The 20,916-nt window shown below is 38.6% G+C and overlaps 1 protein-coding gene across 2 annotated transcripts in view; it reads left to right on the forward strand.

Annotated features, from left to right (window-relative positions):
• Nucleotides 1-13,832: 13,832 nt before the first annotated feature.
• LDB1 (LIM domain binding 1) overlaps nt 13,833-20,916 on the forward strand; it is a 68,678-nt gene continuing 61,594 nt past the window's right edge. Inside the window, exon 1 of one of the 2 annotated variants that reach the window (XM_039331171.1) lies at nt 13,833-14,256. In XM_039331171.1, the coding sequence (XP_039187105.1) occupies nt 14,232-14,256 (25 nt within the window). In that variant the 5' untranslated portion in view covers nt 13,833-14,231. The remainder of the gene's footprint in view (nt 14,257-20,916) is intronic. The other variant, XM_039331170.1, reaches the window with a different exon arrangement.

The raw sequence follows: 20,916 nt of genomic DNA on the forward strand, positions 1-20,916 counted from the left end.
TCTAATTCTATTGATCCCTCCTCGCCTAATTGTGAGGAGGTCTCTGAGACATCAGAACCAGGTATCGTGTCATGTTCCTCCCATAGATGTGGGAGGAGGGGAATGTGACTGCACCTGGCTACTCCCAATGGATGCCATAAACTGTTTGAAGGCGTGATGTATGAAAGCCTGGAATTGGCTCTGGGACCACATCTCCCTTTGTTCCCTAGAGCTGGCCCCAACCTCCGTTGAGGCACGCCTGCTCTCTGGTGTTTGATGCGAAGATGAAGAAGAGGAGCAAGGAGGACCAACCTGCTCAGTTTCCCCTTGAGGAGACCAACACCGTGGGGCATCCTGTGAGGATTCAAATTGAGGCTCTAACGAAGGAATGTCCAGTGGGGCGTGGAAAACCAATTCAGTCCCACTGGACCTGAGCCTTTGTGTCTTGGAGAATTCTCTCTCCAGTGCTAGGTGTCTCCTCGAGGCCTTTCGCTCGGCTGTTTTGGAAGTTTCTTTTACAGACAAATGTTTGGTTTTAGCTTATTTCTTCCCCCCCCCCCACTTCCAATTCCTCCGATCTGCGTTTTGATTGTGCGGGGGGGACACTGGTCTGAGTTGCCTGGGGCGAGGAGCTGTCTGCCATTGCAATCTAGATACTCCTGGACAGTTGTACCTAGAAATGGGGGGAACCCAAACACGCAGATCAAACAGTCAGAGATGGAAAGCCGATCCTCGCTCTGAACAGTTAGCAATGGCAAGAACAGCCAGACAGTTTTCTAATACTGCCTGCTCAGGCCCTGTGATTAAAGGCCACTGACTATCTGAAACAGGTGGTCAAGAAATTATCTCTTTGCTCTTCTTTCCTAGGTCCTAAAGACCAGATATCAACACCATAACCTGCTTAAAGGCAGGCAAAGTCCCGAGATTTTGGGCTAGCACCCACGAGTTCCACCACACTTGCTGTGGATATGAGAGAATTACCTTCCCCCCTGAACAGGCCTGACTTGCAGACCAAGACACTCAGGCAATATTGATGCTGCAATAAATCAAAGTAGGCCTCTCAAAATGGCGTCCGCCACGTGGGCCTTTCAAAATAGTGGCCGCACTATGACCATGTGGTCAAAATGGCGGCCGCAAGCACTTTACAGCCTCCGAAGAAGCTACAAGTGAAAGTTTTAAAAACTTTGAGAGGGAATCAATTGCAATGCCACAAACAAACGCTAAACAAGCTAATCCCTGATTCCCCCCGTTCACAGAACACTTGCTGTTCGTAGCGCAGCCTCCGTTGTGATCCGGTTGCGGCTGCAGGCAGAAAAAACTCCCTTGAAGCTTCGACGCGCGATGGAAAAGCACCGGAGGCCGCTCCGAAGAAACGCCGATCCCCGCTGCCCAGCTGATCGGCGGAATCGCAGAGAGCCTCAGTTTGTCGGAATGGGAGCCCCCACCTGATCGAAGTCTGCCGCCTCCCACTCCGAGCCCCAAGGGGCTGCAGAGGTGCAAGGACAGAGTCCTTATCCCTCAAACAATCCTAATCAATTAAATGAATTTGGGAGTGAAGTTCAAATTTAGTCCAATTAAATCTAATTAATTCTGATTCAAATCTAGCCTAGCTAAAGAGCCTTGAATAAAGCATCTTGCTGAGCTCAAGACTAAGACAAAACTGGGGAAGTCACACCCAGAGGGAGGCGTGGCAAAGCTTTGTCTTAGTCTGAGCAGGAAGGCTTAAATTACCCAATCAGTGGATTCTACACCCATTCTGCTAGAGAAACAGTTGTACGTAAGTATGAAAAATTGTTATAAGTCACTTTTTTCAGTGCTATTGTAACTTTGAGAGGTCACTAAACAAATGGTTGTAAATGAGGACTACCTGTACTGGGAATTCACCTAGAATAATTATGTTATCCATAGGGAACTAATGTGTACATATATGGGGGTCGGCTGGCAAGGGGACTCTAACTCCCATCTAAATTTTCTTCTACCTGAGTCATTAATAAAAATTAATCTAGGCATCTGAGTCATTAATGAAAGCATGTTATTAAACATCAAGATTGGTCTGTACAACCTGCTCAGTTGCTTTCTAGTTAGGCTATAATTTCCGAAAGCAGAACAAGGAGTTATATTGTGGTTAGGAAATAGCACATTTAACCTCAATTTTTTTTTTTTATTGAAAAAATTTTAAAAACTTTTACAAAGACAGAAAAAAAACAATAACAACAACAACAACAAAACAAAAAAAAACAAAACAATCCAACCCTCCCCCAACCCCTCCCAAACCACACCCTCCCTCCCCCCCGGAGCTTCCCAGCGCAGAATATAGGCTTAATTAAAAAAAATTAACAAAATTATAAGATAATTAAGAATAAAATATATATGAAAAAAGAATTATAAACCTTAAAAAGAGAAAGTATTTAAAAAAGAAAAACAAAGAAAAGAAAAAGTAGAGTTTTTATACAAATTATGAAAAAGCTAAATGATATTTTTTCATACCCAGTTTAAATTGTATGAAATTTACCCATTTTTCCCATACAGCAAAAAATTTCTCTTGCGTTTGCTCTTTTAGGAAAGCCGAAATCTTTGCCATTTCCGCCAAGTAAGATACTTTAAAAAACCACTCTTGCAAAGTAGGCAAAGATTTCTTCTTCCAGTATTGACCTACTAACTGCCTTGCGGCTGTAATCAAATTCAACATCAATATAACCTCCTTAGCATCATAATCAGTAACAATACCAAGCAAAAACAATTGTGGAGTAAATTTTACCCTCTTTCTAAAAATGCTCTGAATATTCCACCATATCTTAATCCAAAAAGCTTTTATATTTTTACACGACCACCAAATATGATAATAAGTGGCATCCAGGCAGCCACATCTAGAAACAGATAAAATAACCCCCAGATATTTTATCTTATCAACAATTTCAAAACCAGTCAAATTAGCCAAAATCTGTTTATCACAAGTAGTCATATTTTTAGATAATATTTTAGTCTTATTATTATTAATTTTGAAACCCGAAACTAATCCATATTGATATATCAGCTGTAATAACTTCACTACAGAATAAGTAGGTTGAGACAAAGTAACCACCAAGTCACCTGCAAAAGCTCTTAACTTATATTCTTTTTTGTTAACTTCTATTCCTCTTATTTCCTGCGACTCTCGGATTTTAATCAACAAAATTTCCAATGTTAAAACAAACAGCAACGGTGACAAAGGACATCCCTGTCTAGTACCTTTTTCTATTGTAAAAACCTCTGACAAACCCCCATTAACAATAAGTTGTGCTGTTTGTTTTTGATATATAGCAGTAAGAGCTTGTAATATTTTTTCTCCAAAATTCATCTCCTCAATTGCTCTTAACATAAAATGCCAGTTCAATTGATCAAAAGCTTTTTCAGCATCTAAAAATATCAGCCCTGCAGGGACTTGGTTGTTCTTATCTAAATATTCTAATATATTAATAATTTGTCTAACATTATTTTTCATGTACCTGCCAGTTATAAAACCCGATTGGACCTTATGTATAAGCTGATGCACAACCGTCATAAGCCTATTAGCTAAAATTTTTGCAAAAATCTTATAGTCTACATTTAAAAGAGATATAGGTCTATAATTCTTTGGTAAAGTAAGATCTTGATCCTCTTTTGGGATCAAGGATATGAAAGCACTGCACCATGACAGAGGAATCTCTGAACCCTGCAATATGTTATTAAAAAGCTCACCTAAAGGTTGAGTCATCTCTTCTACTAAAGTTTTATAATAAATAGGTGTCAAACCATCCGTACCTGGCGCTTTACCTAATTTTAATTGCTTAATAACTGTCACAATTTCCTCATTAGTAATTGGACCATTAATTTCTTGCTTCTGATCTTCTGTCAATTTAGGAAAGTTAGCCTCCCTTAAATATTTATTTATATCTAAAATTTGTACATTAGTAGTCTTATATAATTTTTGATAATAATCTAAAAAAGATTTCTTAATCAATTCCTTCTGATACACTAATTTACCATTATAATTTATTTTATCTATTGTTCTCTGTCTCTGTTTCTTTCTTAATTGATAGGCCAACCATCTCCCTGGTTTATTGGCATTACAAAATGTATTTTGTTTCATAAACAAAAAATTAGTTGCAGATTGATCAGCCATCAACATGTTAAATTGTGTTCTTAAGAACTTTATAGATTCCTTAACCTTTTCATCTGAAGGATTTAAAATCAAAAACTTTTCTTTTGATTTAATCTCATCTTCCAATTCCTTACGCTTCTGCTTTTGTCTATGAACATTGTTCATTTTTATCAAAATCCCATGCATAAAAGCTTTACCTGCATCCCATACCATTGATGTTGATGTCCCCTTATACATATTCAAAACAAAATAATAGTTGTATTCATTTAAGTCCATATTTTCTTTCCAGGAACAAAAAAGTAGAGAACAAAAGAACAAAGTACTTTCAGAACACCATCTTACTTTCACTCTCCGTGCCGACAAAAAAAAAACAAGGGAAAAGAATCAAAGTCAACTAGAAAAAAATTAAATAAAATACTAAACTAAGAAAAAAAATCCTTTAAACTACTCTGTCCGCTTTAAATATTACTCACCAGGACACTTTAAACGCGGAGATGGTAGCGGCGTTTCCTTTTGTCTCCGAAGAGACAAAAACAGCTGGGAGGCGGAGAAAGCAGGAACTCCGAGGGAACGCTCCTTCTGCCCCCTCAAAAGAAAAATCCAGAGGGGGCTAAGAGGTTCTACCTCTATTCTGGCAATCCTCGGAAGGGGATTCCGAGCTGCGGGCCAGCTGGTGTTCGCTGCGCTCCGCAGATCTGACGCCGTCCCAGGAGGACGGCTACAAAGTAGCCGCCATCAACGTCGCTCCCCAGCGGAAGCTCCACATTTAACCTCAATTTTTAATCAACAGTTGTCATAGATTTTTGCTCACCAAACCATTGAGTTAATAATTGGAGTTAGTTGGAATTTTATTTGTCTGAAAGTGAACTTTATGTATGTTAAGAGGAAGTTAAAAAAAAGATGTATTAGAATGTTTTGATTTTAGACTTTTAAAGAAAAAATTAGTGTTTTAAAATGGATGAAAAAAAGTATTTTTCCCTTTAAGATTAAAAAATCTGAAAGAATACAGTGAATTTTGTTAATATAAATGATAGTTTATAAATATTAAGTGCAAATAGAAATACATACTATTTCCACAGCAAGAAAGATAAAGCAGAAATGGTTAAATTGATTGTTTTATTCAAAGGTGAGAATATATTTAATTATGCTTTTTATTTGGATATCACTTCTGGATTTTGTGTTTGTGATGAAAAAAAATGAAACTTTGATTTTGGTTTTGCTGATAAGATAGATTTTTTGTTATAGAAATGGCTAGTTATACATTAATGTGTAAAAGTAAAAAGTTGAGACTGTAATGTTATGTTGTACTGTGCTAAAAAAAGAGTCCAAAGTCAATGCTTTTTTTTTCTTTCTTCTCTTGCACCTCATATTTTCTTTCCCCCCTATTTTTCCTTCCCTTAATTTCCTATTTTTATTTTTCTTTGTATTTTTTACATTGATAAAACAATAGAAGTCAGGAGTAAAAAAATGTTATTGAAACATTTTATATTGGCAGATGTGATGGAATGTAGTCAGAAAGCGAATTCCCAGGAGGGACGGTGTATTCCACAGAAGAGGCAACTCAGTCCAGATACTATGTGTGAATGAAAGAGGGTAAAGTCTGCTCTTCCCTAATACAGGTAGTCCTCAACTCTAACAGTTCATTTAGTGACTGCTTGAAGATACAACGGCACTGAAAAAAATGACTTATGACCAGTTTTCACACAACCATCGTAGCGTCCCCATGGTCACATGATCAAATTTCAGACTCTTGACAATTGACTCATATTGATGACGATTGCAGTATCCTAGGATCATGTGGTAACTTTTTGCAACCTTCTGACAGCCAGATTCACTTAACAAGTCTGTTACTAACTTAACAACTGCAGCAACTCACTTAACAACGGTGGCAAGAAAGGTGGTAAAATGGGGCAAAATTCATTTAACAACTATCTCACTTAGCAACAGAAATTTTGCTCAATTATGGTTGTAAGTTGAGGACTACTTATAGTTCACAGTATATTGTAGGTACAGTTAATGGAGTACTCAATCTGGAAAGATTTTGTTACAGGTATGAAACAATAAAGTACACAGCTTGGAAGAATCAGTCTGTGTTATTCTTGGTTTGGGGCCTGACAACTTTTCTACCATAAAACCTATTATTGGAATTTTCTGGATTCTTGTCCACCATTTAATTGGTTCCAGGTTAGCTTGATGAGAGAAGCCTGACGATTGCTTCAGAAGTGAAGAATCAGTCACAATTCTCGTTTCCATTACCTACTCTTCTTCATGTAATTTTAATTTATAATTATTGTGTGAAAAAAGAAGACAGCATAACTTAACCCTAATCAAAATAATTGAAGGAGAATTACAGTGGTCATCTTTGTGAGTAAATGACTATTCTTTGTACTATTGTACATGAAAAATAAAAGAGCATTATTTATAGAGAAACATGGCTGTTATATCTTCTCTAGGTTATTAACCAACCTGAAAAATACAAAATATGTTTACAAGAGGAAATCAGAGTTGTCTCTCTTTGAGATACACCAATTTCTTTTATTCTTTTATTGGAATCATCTAGTCATCTGGATCAGCGATCCCCAACCTTTTGAGCACCAGGGACTGGTTCAGTGGAGAAAGGTTTTTCCACGGACCGGAGAGTGCATGGTGTTGTGTGCTGTCTGCATCCCACAAATGGCGCTTTGCTTGTTTGTGCGGCCTGTTGCTGACATGCCGCAGCCTGATCCATAGACTGGGGGTTGGGGACCCCTGATCTGGATGATTACAAAACTGATCTGGATGATTACAAATCTGGATGATTACAAAACTGAAACCAGTTTTTAAAAGTTTAAAAACTTTTAAAAATTTTCAATTAAAAAAACAAACAAACAAACAAACAAAAAACTGAAACCAGTTTATGGTCCAATCAGTGGGGTTTTTAATACAATCTTCCCCAATCTTACATTTCTAACATCCCTCCAAAGCATGAAACTACAACTCTCTGAGTTCAAACAATTCCTTTTATTTTGCTTTCTGAATCTGTATGAGGTATAGACAAGCATCCACATTACCAAACCTGTTGTCTAGGTAGCAGAAAGACCAAATCAACTAATGTTTGTGTGGGTACACCACTTTTTATTTATTAATTTGTTTATTTTAAATTTTCTTCAAAGTCAGATGGCATGCATTAAATGGGATGTCTGCAAACATCCCAAAATTAATTGAGCTTCCCTCCTCTTGATATTACAGCTATTATCAGAACTCCTGTGGAATTCCATGCCACACAAGTCAAAAGTCCAGACAGCTCTCAACACAGAAGAGTTAGCTGCTTATCTCAGCATCTGCAGAACGCCCTGTAAGAACAGTCAGATCTGAGTTCCAAAAATGTGGTCAGTCTGGGGAGAGTTGCAAATACAGTTCTCTGTATTTTTTGCTGCCTTCTAATGGTTATCCGGATTTGTTCAGTCCAGACTGGAGCCTACACCTTCCAAGACTGGGCAAGTAACTGAATTTCAACATGCTTAACTAAATGACAGCAGCTTTTTGAAACATCTGTAAAGAAACTGACAAGCCTTCAAAAGGAACAGAAATCCCTGTAATCTCTGGATAAATAAAACCTGCACCTGTCTTTGGATAAATAAATCCTCTACATGAGAAATATATTGGAAGACGTCAATACAAACTCCAGTATAACAATGCTCCCATAAAAAATAAGAAGCATTCCTAGATCCCTGTGCTGAAATAGAAAGCTAAGCCTAGATACTGATCCAAGTTATTTTAACCAAATGATTTTAACTGTATATACTGTTTTACTGTTGTTTTATATTATGCATTTTTAAATTGTTCTAAGGCGTTGAATGTTTATACAACAGAAAGGTGAAATATACATTTAATAGTAAATTAAAATAAGGGAAATGAAGAAATGTTTCTAGATGAAATTCTAAACTGACTGCTAATATACCCAATCTTCAAACCTGAATGTATGGCTCTTTACAGCCATCAATACTGAACAAAGCGCCACTTTAGAAAGGCACAACATTTCAGATATGAATTGTTTTTAAAGTATATTAGAGTTGAGAACTTGGCAACTGCAGATTTCTTGTATGCTTTCTTCCCAGATGACAATTTCTCAAGCTGTTTTTGCCTGGTTTAAAGAAGCCTTTGAAAAATCTGTCTGAAAAAGGGAAATAATTAGCAGAAAGCTCTTTCAAGAACTAAACAAGTGTGTGTTGTGCAATGCATCAGAGCCTAAACTATGAGTGTATGTTGATAGACTTGTGCTGACCTCTTGATTACTTCAGATCTAATCAAGGCTGCCAAGATCTATGACACATCCAGACCTTTTTAATGTAGATCAGCAACATTGCTTTCTACTTATTCCTCCTTGTAGGAATGCAAAGAGAACAAAGACAAGTGTTATTCTAACTACCCTTGCTATAGTATCACCTAAGAGAGATACCCAGCAAATCCATCAAAATAGTTCTTCCATTCATCAAAATAGGTCTTCAATAGATCATGTTCTTTTTAGGCTTTAAAGAAAAATCTAAATCATTACATTTTCACAAGAAAACTCATGTTCAGAAATCCCACACAGTATATTCTGCTCTGTGACTTGAATTCAGAATGGAGCTAAAACAAATGTTTTCTATTCAATCCTCTCCCCCTTGAACCAAATGATGAGTTTCATCCTATGAACTTCCATTTTAGTTATCCTATTCTTGAAGATCTTCTGCCATCCGAAAATAGGCAAGAATCCCATGGGCTTTAAATATTTTGGAATGACTATATGGGATGACTATATGCAAGCAGCTTGATGAAAACCACATTTTTTCCTATTGTGCCAGCCATGCCGTTTTCACTCTCCAAATTATGGACAGATTGTCCTGGAGAATATCTATGTGGTCAATCAGAGTTGACTGCAATGTGATGGCACATAAACAGTCAATCAATTGGATTAGATTATTCAGTGAAATGTAGCTCATTTAAAGGTAGTTTCTTTTCCCATTCCTTAAATGTTGTATCTTTGGAAACAGTTTTTCTCCAGTGTGTCTTTTGTAAACTATTTTATCTTTTATTGTTGACAATTCTGCTAAAAAGTTGTTTTTACTAATGTAGAATTTCTATAAAATATGTGGCTTTTCTCTCACTATGAGGCTTCTTAATATCTAATCAAAAAGCAAGTGTCATTCTTCATCTTTATAAGTATTGTGTATATTTTGAAATAAGAGTCAACACAAGCAGATAATTTGGACATTATTTATTTCATTGGGAACTGTGTATATGAAAGATAATTAATTTTCATTGTTTTCCTATTTTCCCTCCCTTTTTATATATCAGCAGCTTATAACAATATTATATACAAGGAATATATGTCTTAAAGTGTCCTTGAGATAGCATTTTTTCCTTGTATTTCATATTACATATTCTCTAAGTACTTCCTGCTGGTAAATTCATTATAGAAGTGCTCCATATATGAGTGTAAGTTTTGCACTATTAATGTATATAATGAATATAAATAGCATCCTATTTTGCAAAGGAGAATGGTTTCAATGTTTACTACTAAAGAGATTTTGAACAAAGTTATGTGGAATTTCTTTTTCTGAGAAGTTCAGAGTATTTCAAATGCTCCCTTTCCCATTCTGTTAACGTAAAACTAGGATTTTAACAGTAAAGCAATATTTTCTATCTGGTTTGCCAAAATGAGCTCATGCTTGGAAATCTCTTTCATACCACCAATTCCTGCTGAAGGATCTGACTCCAGACAGCAGGAACCTTGTGCTGCCTATAGGGCCTCCTTTTTATGTTTTTATTACAGCAACTCCTCCCATGACATCTCCTCTGTGATTTCTTTGTCCTTTGCTAAAACTGCTGGAAAATTCCCAATTGGTTTCTTCACCAGACATAGGCACTATGAGACCTTAGCTAATGACATCATCTTTGCCTCTGTGCATTTTCTATAGGGTTATAACCATTTAGAACTGTGTGTCATGTAGAGTGGTTTTTCTACTGAGATGCAGAAGAAAGTTTCTAGGGTACCAGATAAACTGTAAGAGTGAAAAAAATATCTCCAGGTTATCTTAAGTATATTCTTTCTACTTGTGTTTATCCATTATTCCCACAATATATTAGCCTATTATGTTGTTCATTCTTAAGGAGATAGAGGGAATGTTTGGCTAGCTCTGGAATTACTGTATCCATGTAAGAATCTGTTCTGGTCAGCCATTTAAAAATACATTACTAAGGAATAGCAAATCCAAGGCAAAAGAGGCATTCAAGTGACAAAATACTCTAAAAGAAAGAAAAAAAAATATCCTATGCTGCAGCCTAATTCTTAAAAGAATTTTGTAATTCTAACCTTAACTCCAGTGTCTCAGGATTTTTTTTTTTTTAAAGTAAAGGTAAAGATTGGTTAAATCGGCATATTATATCAAAGCACTCACTTTTTTTCTCTTATACAAAAGCCTAGAGTTTTTTTTTTAAAACAAAAGAAATTTTTATATTGACCAATGCATTTCTCAAAATACGATGTTTATTCCTTTTTGTGATTTCCATAATCCAGGGAGTTATAATCCAGGGAGTCCATAATCCATGCTCAATAGTAGTAACTGTGAGAGAGACCTCGGAGTCCTAGTAGACAATCACATAAATATGAGCCAGCAGTGTGCTGCAGCTGCCAAAAAGGCCAACACAGTGCTAGGCTGCATTAACAGAGGGATAGAATCAAGATCACGTGAAGTATTAATGCCACTCTACAATGCCTTGGTAAGGCCACACTTGGAATGCTGCATCCAGTTTTGGTCACCACGATGTAAAAAAGATGTTGAGACTCTAGAAAGAGTACAGAGAAGAGCAACAAAGATGATTAGGGGACTGGAGGCTAAAACATATAAGGAACGGTTGCTAGAATTGGGTATGTCTAGTTTAACGAAGAGAAGGACAAGGGGGGATAGCAGTATTCCAACATCTCAGGGGCTGCCATAAAGAAGAGGGAATTAAGCTATTTTCCAAAGCACCTGAAGGCAGGACAAGAAGCAACGGGTGGAAACTAATCAAGGAGAGAAGCAACCTAGAACTAAGGAGAAACTTCCTGACAGTGAGAACAATTAATCAGTGGAACAGCCTGCCTCCAGAAGCAGTAAATGCTCCAACACTGGAAGTTTTTAAGAAGAGACTGGACAGCCATTTGTCCGAAATGGTGTAGGGTTTCCTGCCTGAGCAGGGGGTTGGACTAGATGACCTCCAAGGTCCCTTCCAACTTTACTATTATTATTATTATTATTATTATTATTTAACTGAAAAGAGGTGTATTGGCAAAATTGTGGTGAATAATAATAATAGAAAATATTACTGTACTCTTTAATAACAGTATAAAATGTATGTCTCTCCTTCATTATTTGTTTCAGGAACCTGAAACTCATTAATATTGATGGTTCAACAACTTTTACACTGGCTGCCGGACATGCTGCTAAGTAAGGAATGTGCCCTGAAGGAATCTACCATCCCACAGAGGTTTACCCTCAATTGGACTAAATAATTAATCAAAGCCTATCTATTCATTTTTATATAAAGTTGAAAATATGAGTGGTTTTTTTTTTATGCACTCTGTCAGCCCAAATATGAGAGGAAGAAATCTTTTGCCTGTATCAGCTCAATCTGCCTGTATCAGCTCAATCTAGAGCCATCAACAGGCAGCACTCGCTACTGCGGACATCATTTGTGTTTCCTAAATTTTTGGATTGCTGATAAAGAATTAAGGGGGACTGGGAGAGCTATTTCGAACTGGTTAGCTCTCATCAGCCAGACATACCCTTCTGAGATTCGAATCTGGGCTGTTTGCTTAAGGTCAACACAGCTGCCTAACTGTGCAAGCAGCCCAGGTTCGAATCTCAGAAGGGTATGTCTGGCTGATGAGAGCTAATCAGCTCGAAATAGCTATCCCAGTCCCCCTTAATTCTTTATCAGCAATCCAAAAATTTAGGAAACACACACACACACACGTAATGAAATGATTAAAAACTACAATGCTAGTATTAGAAATGGCAAAATTAATTATCATATATATACATACTTACATTGTACATAAAAGAACTTTTCCCTGTAATCATAATAATTCAAACTATGTTACGAATCATTATTTTGATATTGTCATCAGAAAAAATGATCTATACTTCCTTAACAGAATAGTAATCACCAAATATTTTCTTACTTTTAGGAAAGACTGAATCTCAGCAAAGGGAAATCTGGAAGATGTGCTAAATTTTGAATGCAAAAAACAGAACAGATAAGAACAGATAGGAAATGTGAATCAGAACCCAAAAAGTAAGATGGAGAAAATGTGAAGGAATAGCATACAATTATGCTGTAGAGCAGGGGTCCCCAACCCCCGGTCCGTTGACCAGCACTGAGCCATGGCATACCAGTGTGGGAAGTCAGCAGCAACCGGCTCGCCCAAACAAGTGAAGCCCCATCCCACTGGATGTAGGCAGAACACGAAACCATGCCCCCTTTGGTCTGCAGAAAAATCTTTCTCCAAAGAACCGGTCCCTGGTGCCCAAAAGGTTGGGGGCCTCTGCTATAGAGCACAGATTTAAGGACTGTGTCTTACAACATTCATAGTCACAATCAAAGCGATTGGTGATTAATGCTGTTGGGAACTATAGTTATTCCAATATAGAGAAAAAAATGGAGGGTACCAACCCCTCCATAAATGTATATGACTTTTAATGACAAGATCCCACTCAGAAATTGAGGGAAAAGCTATTTAGGTTGAATGTTAAACTGCAGGGACAATCATTCTGAAATATATTTTTCATTTGTTGCAAATTATCTAATCTGGATCTGAGATCTACTTAACAATTAATTGCATTGAGTAGTAAAAGTACAAGGCTACAGCCTTTTCCTGAAAAAAAGTTGATTGAGAGATAAATTTAAGGGACATTTGGATTTTCAGATCTCTGAATCAATTGCAATAGATTGTATAATTCCTAATCACTGCACGTCTTACCTACAAACCAATAACCTTCTCCACCCCATCCTCATCCTCGCAGTGTACTGTTGGTGAGAAATCAGATTTTTTTTGTGGAACAGCACCGTGAGCCTTAATCAGTTCTGGAGTGCCCATTTGTCTACCTGTGTATGGCTTCTCTTTTTGCACTTGGCTTCACCTAGTAAATCTCAGGATTCTAGTTCCTAACAAAGCAGAGCCTACTAACCCAAAGTCTGCTCATCTTTGGAAAGCAGGGTTTACAGGCAATCTGGAAGAACCTTCACTTCATCCTTTCCAGACAGTGAAATATTCAGATGTAGCCCATGAAGCCCAGTGGAATGGGAGAGTCTGAACTCGTCGGAAAATGGGAACGACTGTTCTGATTAAAGCGGAGATTCGGATTTTTTTTAAAAAGATTACTGCCTCGGTGAAAGGAAAGTGAGAGGATTTTTTGGGGGGGGCTCTCTTTTTACTTACGCAGGTTAATCTAAATCACAATTCGCGCCTAAAAAAAACAACCTGCGCAGAAATGAAGCGTATATTGTGCCTCTGCCTGCAAACATGCCTGCCCGCCTGCAAACGTGTCAGCACATGTCTTTTTCTGAGCACGCACGCACACACATATGGAAGCGCGCGCCTTGCCTTGCGTTACTCCCTTCCCTTCCGTTCCCTCCCCTTTCCTCTCCTCGCGCGAGCCCGCCTAGGGTGGCTACAGTGGCAGAGATTGGTGTGTTTTTCTCCATCTGCGTCACATGGCTGCCCCTCCCCCTCTCTCCTCGCCCTTCCCTTCCCTTCCCTATCTCGGCTCGCCACTCAGCTCAGGTCACTTTGACAAGCTGGCGCTCTCCTCTTCCTCCTCCTTCGTCGCGCAATTAGCATATTAATCAGCCCAGCGATCGGATTCCGAGTCGGTCGGAGCGCAGGGTCGTCTCGCGCACAGCCAGGCCAACGCAGCCCAGCCCAGCTCGGCCCTGGACTGGCCGACGAGCGTAGGGAGAGAGGCATCGGGCTGCCCCACTTTCTGCGATTGCTGTGTATCCCGGCGGGGAGGCCCCGCAATCGGGGGCGACCTTGCCCAGGGATTGGGGTCTCTCTCAGAGCGGCGGATGCCAGGACCCGCCGAGCGGGCACGTCGCACCTTTGCTGCGCCAGGCCGGGCATGTAAAGATGTCAGTAGGCTGTGCATGCCCAGGTGAGTCTAGGCGCGCGGAGAAAGAGAAGGGTTGGGGCGTCCATCCTTTTTGCGAGTCCAGGGATTCTTCTTCCTCCTGCCCCTGCCCGGGCCCCTCTGCAGTTGGGAACAGTCGATCGGAAAACAGCCTCGTAGCAATCTTCCTCCTTCCAGAAAACGACAAGGGAGGCAGAAAATGGCATTTGGGAATTTAGGTTTCCCCAACGAGCACGGGCGCGGGAATTCGGTTTTCTGGCAGCAGGGGGGCAACCTGATACCGGTTTGGGGCTGGGGCGCCCGGTGCGTACGCTCTTGATGGTTTTTACTCGCAGTTAACTGTTGGTATCAGTTGGGAAAGAAGTCTGGGATTCCTGGCGGGGAAGGGAATGTCCGTTGAAGTTACTATTTTGATGGAGAGCAATCTCTAGGAGTAGGAAAAAGAACCTGGGGTACTAGAAGTATGCTGCAGGTAATCTGAAGAGGTGCTGGGCTATGGGTAGCTATAACCATGTTTCAAAAAGAGTTAAGAGCAGGACTTTCCTCCGTAGTTCCTATTCTCTAGGGTGTAGATCCTATTCTCTAGGGCGTCCCTGCATGGGCAGAGCATTGGCCAGAAGTGTTTGTGTTCATACCAGAAGGATGCAGCTGTGGTTTTCTGTGATCTGGCATCTCCTTCAAGGTGGAAATTGAAATCTGAAACATCTTTTCAGTTCAGGATCATGAATGCCCGTTATTGAAGGCCTGCCAGTTCTCGAGGATGTGGTTTTGGGTTTGCTCTGCTTGTGCCAGTGAAAAGCTTCACTGCCTGATGGAGGAGGAGCTGTGTGAAGGGACAGCTCTTTGCACAAAGGCTAAGTTGGCCTTTGTGGCCTGGAGCAAGATGATAAAGTCTGTTTATATGGAGGATGGGCAGGCATCTTCCACCTTTAAGAAACTGAAACCTGCACAGCTTTTAAACAGGAGTGGTTGGCATAGATACAGACTCATCATTGCTGAATAGATTATAGTGTACTCACCTCTGTCACATGAAACTTATGACAGAAGGAAATGTTACACTGTTAGGTAAAAAAAGTCAGCATTTATCTTGAATCAAGCTTGACTCCTAGTGACTTTAGGGATATGTCTTGTTTGCTTGGCAACAGTGTGGAAGCATTCTGTTGCTGTCTTCTCAACAGAGCCAACAACCTTGCGATTTCATGGTCATTTCCCATCCAAGTGTCAGGCAAGGCTAGCATTGCTTAGCTTCCCAAGATCATCCAAGACATTATGAGATAATGACATTGTGTGTTTCTTACACTGCCCCACAACTTTGCTGTGGAGCTTTTGGGTTATTTTAAGCTGCCTAGAGTGAGATAGATGGCAAATAAATTAATAAAAAATACTAGTCTTTGAACGACTTTAGCTGTAAAATGTAAAACCATCCTATTTGTGTTTCCTAGAGGGCATATAAACGTAGAGAAGGTTGAATTTAGGATGAGATATGTTCCAAAATTGGGAAATGCAATTCAGAAATTAGTTTTCCTTAGAAACAGGATTATTTCAGTTTCTCTGCTTGAAATAAATGAACTATGCAGAGTACAGGGATAGGTTAGGCTCTTTTCAACAGGCAAGTCTGACATATTTGGACACCTTTTCACTCCAGGTAGAGGGGTGAACTCCTCTACTGTAGTTTGACAGGGGTATGGTTTCTCTCTGAGAATTGCTGCAGTTCTTCCAAAGCATTCAACTCCATGCTGAGATTCTGCATGCTGTGGATTATCCAGGTGCTGCGTTGTATTCCTTGGTCCAGATATAGGTAAATTCCTTCAGTGCGTATAGAGCAGCACAATCATTCCTCCTCCCAGAAAGCAAGAACCGCATGCCTGCTCTGATGCTGGATATTTGAGTGGCCCACCTCTCTGATTCCGCCATTGCCCCCTACCTGTTGTCTGGCTGAAGCTATTTCCTTAGCTTGCAGCAATCCCTGCTTTAAACAAGTCCTTTCCTTTCCTGTTTCCCTTCCCCCACCACCACTGCCACTATTACCTCCTCCTCCTCCTCCATCTCCCGCTGGAAGCTGCCAGAGCGGCTGCTGCTTCCTCAAGCAGAAAGTCACGTGTTCTCCCTCCAAAGCCAGGCCAAACATTTAAAGCACCAGGCACAGCATGGGCTTCTCCCCCTTCCCCCATCCAACTTCCTTTCACACTTTTCCAGGATTTCACCTCTCTCTCTCTTTCTCTCTCCCCCTTTGCCCATTGACTGAAATGGAGGCTGGCAGGAGAGCTCACGTTTATGGAAACAGCTTCCTGCTCCCAGGCTGCAGCTTTGGACATACTGAGGGAATTTCACATTCATACTTGCTCTGTGAGGTTGAGGTTAATTCTTGCTACATACATCTGTAGCTAAATGCTCACAAATGTCTGTACAGGATAATGCCATTATTGCCCTTTTGCTTTCTAGCTGAGCCTTGGGGAGGGTGGAAGGGCTGTGATGCAGCAAGGATTTTATTAAATCTCTCCTTCCTACAACATGGCAGTAGAAACAAATGCTGTGTTGTTACTATGCCATGTCCCAAGTTATGATGTAATCATGTTTATAGATAAGGTATTACAATTGACCTGGGATTCAGAGGGCCTCTTTGGGCAATCAAATCAACTTGATAGTTGAATGTGGCCTTTTTTTAAAAAAAAAATGTGGATAAGAAATAAACAGCTGGGTTTATATTTTTGTGTATCTATTATTTTTCTTCTCAAAATTGAAGATTTCCTTGTGATTTTGCTCTTGGAGTTCAGGACAGACTGTTTATTGGAATGAAGAACAAACAAGCTCTGGTTCTGGCTTTCTGCCAACTGGAAACATTTATTGAACCTCTCATGTGGCTGCTCTTCTGGAAGGAGGGTGCATTAACTTGGAGGAGTTTCCAGCTGTGGGTGTCTATCTTTAAAGAGGAAACAGTGGCATTTGTAAGTTATAACAAAAGAGCTGCCTCCATTGGCCATTTCTACATATGGTGTAGCTCGGTATTTCTTCTATTCTCCAAAGGAGAAGGCAAAGCGAGTTCCTCATCGTCATTCTTTAGAGTGAAGAAAAATGTCTTATCCCAATATTTGATCCACTCATTTGTCTTTTGCTTTATAGTTCTTCAGTTTCCCAAATTCAGATTTTTTTTAAAAAAAAAGTTTTCCATTTTTAAAGGGAAAAGAATGGCAAAAGTGCATGATGGAGAAGGAGGGTATATAACTGATTGAAGCTGGTGCTGGGCATATGCTATCTTTTTGTCACTGTTCAGTCAATGAAGCTGCTCTGTAGAGTGCATGGTGATGATTTTCATGCAGTCAGGAGACTGTAAGAATTTCTACAATTGAACACAACTGAGCACAAGTAATTCAGTTCAAGGGGATTGCCATGGATAGTATCCTGTAAAACCATTTTAATGGGTTGCAGTGAGTCAGGCAAAAAAAAAAAGCCTGTTTGGAAAATAATCAAAATGTTTAGATTTGTGAATGCTTTCTGTTTTCATGTTTCTAATATGAAAAATTGACTGACAATTTTTAGTTCATTGTATATCACATGGTTATGCGATGAATCTATATAAATGCATTCATCGATCTACAAGTTTCTACTATAATATTGGTGGCTTGATTATCTGTTTCTCTAAACATTAATCAACAAGATGTAAGCTTGTCTTCTGGGAATAGTAAAATATAGGAATATTTACCTTGATGTAAAGGCATAAAGAGAATCTTTCCAACTCAGTAAATCTGTATATTTGTAAAGGTATGCATATTTTACAAAGTGTCTTTGAATTTCTTCCTCAAAATTTCCCTCTTAGGCACAATCAAGTAAAGACTTTGGGTTGGTCAGATCTTGTAACTCAGACCATTATCTGACAGGGTACCTTTTTTTTTTTAACCTTGAGGTAAAACTAACTCTAGCTTTTTGTTAGTGTGCTGCTGTGGATTTCCAAGTTAGGATTGGGCTACAAGAGCTTTTCTTTCTTGATGTAAAAGTGTCATATATTCCTGAGAATTCAGATAACCTTCCTCCCAAAGCTTTTTTTATTATTTTCACGTTCCTCTACATTTTTACGAATTAACATGGCCCTCTATGAAGTGGAGTGGGTGGATTATAATACATTTGGAAATAAAAGTCTTTAAAGGGTGGAATGGCAAAGAAATACCATATTACCTTATTTCACACTATACCAAAAAAACCTTTATGGTATTAAGAAACCATTTTCTTCATTGGCAGGGTAAGTAATGCAGTTATCTGTTATTGTTGTACATTACTATTAACTTTGTTGTTGTTTACTTGTGATATTCTTATTTCTCTTCATGCATTTACTCAAATTTGCTGTTAATAATACATTTAAAATATATTGAAAAACTCATATTTGCCTAGCTGAAGCTGCTTACCTGTTGTGTATCTCTCATTTCCACTGTTCATCTGATACAGATTGCAAGATTGTAGGATTAGTAATTCAATGTTAAGTTCAGTGTGAAATCACAATGATAAATACATTTTCAAATTACAAAGAAAGAGTAGTGCCTGCATTGCACTATTGTGTCCCAATGTGGGACTAGATTATTTTAGTCCTGTATCCTGATTTTATTATCTCAGACAGAAAATATGAACAGGAGGCATTACATTTTAAAACTGAATTGCCAGCTGTCATATTGGAAATTATAGCTCAAATTCTTCCCTTTCAGGTCCCACCACTTTCATAAACCAGGGTTACTCCTGCCAAATACTCTATCACTCATCTTTAGATGCACATCACAGCAGAAAATAAGGACCAAGTATCTTAAGCTATCTGATCCAGTGGTTGTACTGTATTCTGTGAAGGAAATATCAATTCTAACTTATTGTAAATGTTATCTCTGAGTTGTCAAGATGGATTAGGAGAGAGATCGAGGAAATAAAAGTGATCCATCCTTTGTTCTTTTTCTCATAGTTTTTTTAAAATATATTTGAGCAAGCAAGAGAGAAATTGTCCATAGAAGTATTTGATTCAGCACAATAGGAGCTTGAGTAAGTTTCTGTGTAAGAACTTAGAAATTCTATTATTACTTCTAGAGCAGTAATAGGCAAATAGGAGCTCTCCAGCTTTGGGGGACCACAATTGAGTGCTTACAATTGTTTACCATCATTCAGGTAACTAGAGAAGCTATAGCTTAAGTCTAGAATACTTGGGGCCCACCACATTGCTCTCCAGAAATTTATTAAGATATTCTTTGGTTTCTGAATTTTCAACAAATTATTTCCCTTTTTGTAAGGACCAGAAGCTAAAGTTTGTTTTAAAAGAAAATGAGATTCCCAATCTGAATACAGTGCATGATGAAAAAGAATAATTTTCTCCTCCAGTAAGGAACAGACTGAGATGTAATTGACTTTGTTTCCTTTTGAATCAGAAACCAATCTTAAAAAGAAATACTAGCTTTGTTTTTTAAGCTATTTAAGGGTAGAAATATCCAAGTGATCTATGTAGATCTATATCTATGTCCCAAGAAGTGCTACTTCTTGAAACTATTATAAATTATATAAAGATAATTTCTGCTGATATCACTAGGCATGTTCAAAATAAGAACTAGGCCATTGTTAACCTGCTTTTGACTTTGGCAGCAGGCATTCTAGCAAATAAATGATATTGTGCAATTTAACAAAAACTCCATTATTGCAATAAATGGATTAGGAAACTACTTCTCCATTTGGACCTACTAACCAGTGTTGCAGGAATTCCAAGTAGAAATGAGGGAAGCACACAGGCAGATCCTTGATGGTGACTTGCAAATGACAACAATAAAATTTAAAACAGAAAGTATGAAGAGTGTACCTTAACTACATTAATGCTGTTCAATGGATATATGTAGAAACATAAACTTCACTTAGGTGGTTTGACAAAAAAGATGAGACAATATGTATTTCCTAATGAAGTGATCCATCTACTTCAGTAGCATGTTTGCAGCCATGACCTGGCTAACTTTTTATGTTACGCAGCTAAAATTCTCCACTAATTCTAATAAATTCTTCAAATTGCATAGTTTATATAGCTACTTAGAATAATAAACTAATTGTATTAGTTTAATTTACATAGCATTCTGAAGCACAATTAGCCAATCATGTTTTAGCTTACTATGTTGCATAAACCTCATCAGTGTGTTTATATGATTTGTGAGAGAAGCACATGAATTAAATCCGGACTTCAGAAAATGCAGCTAGAAACTGGGGAAATCTGCATTATGGGTTTGAAAGAATCCAGAGAATGTGGGAAAGAGGTACCTGAAAAACTGCAACATATACTGTAAAATATGAAATACTGGCTGAGCAGTGTTGGGCTTTAATTACTGGCTGTAATTTCATGAAGATAGACAAATAATACTAAGACAGTTTTAAGCAAATGCTGATGTTGTCCAATTTCTCCTAGCAGTGGAAATTTGAAGGAGTGCTTGGCAAACTAAAAGGAAGGAGTTTTCTTATTATCCAAGCCACAGGATGGCAGTAGTTGCTGATAGGAATTCCCCCCCCCCTTCCCAGTGTCTCCCTCCCCCCTCTGCAAGTGCAGGGTCTGTCAACTGAATGTTAATCCATTGATTGCGACAGGAATTGACTGATCAGTTTCTTGCCTGAGCCTGATATCTGGACCGAGAGTGACTAGCCCAAAGTCACCCAGCCAACAGCTTGCATACCTAAGGCAGTACTAGA

The sequence above is a fragment of the Crotalus tigris genome, unplaced genomic scaffold, assembly GCF_016545835.1.
Source record: "Crotalus tigris isolate CLP2741 ecotype Arizona unplaced genomic scaffold, ASM1654583v1 scf7180000024434.1680833, whole genome shotgun sequence".
Classification (NCBI taxonomy): Eukaryota; Metazoa; Chordata; class Lepidosauria; order Squamata; family Viperidae; genus Crotalus; species Crotalus tigris.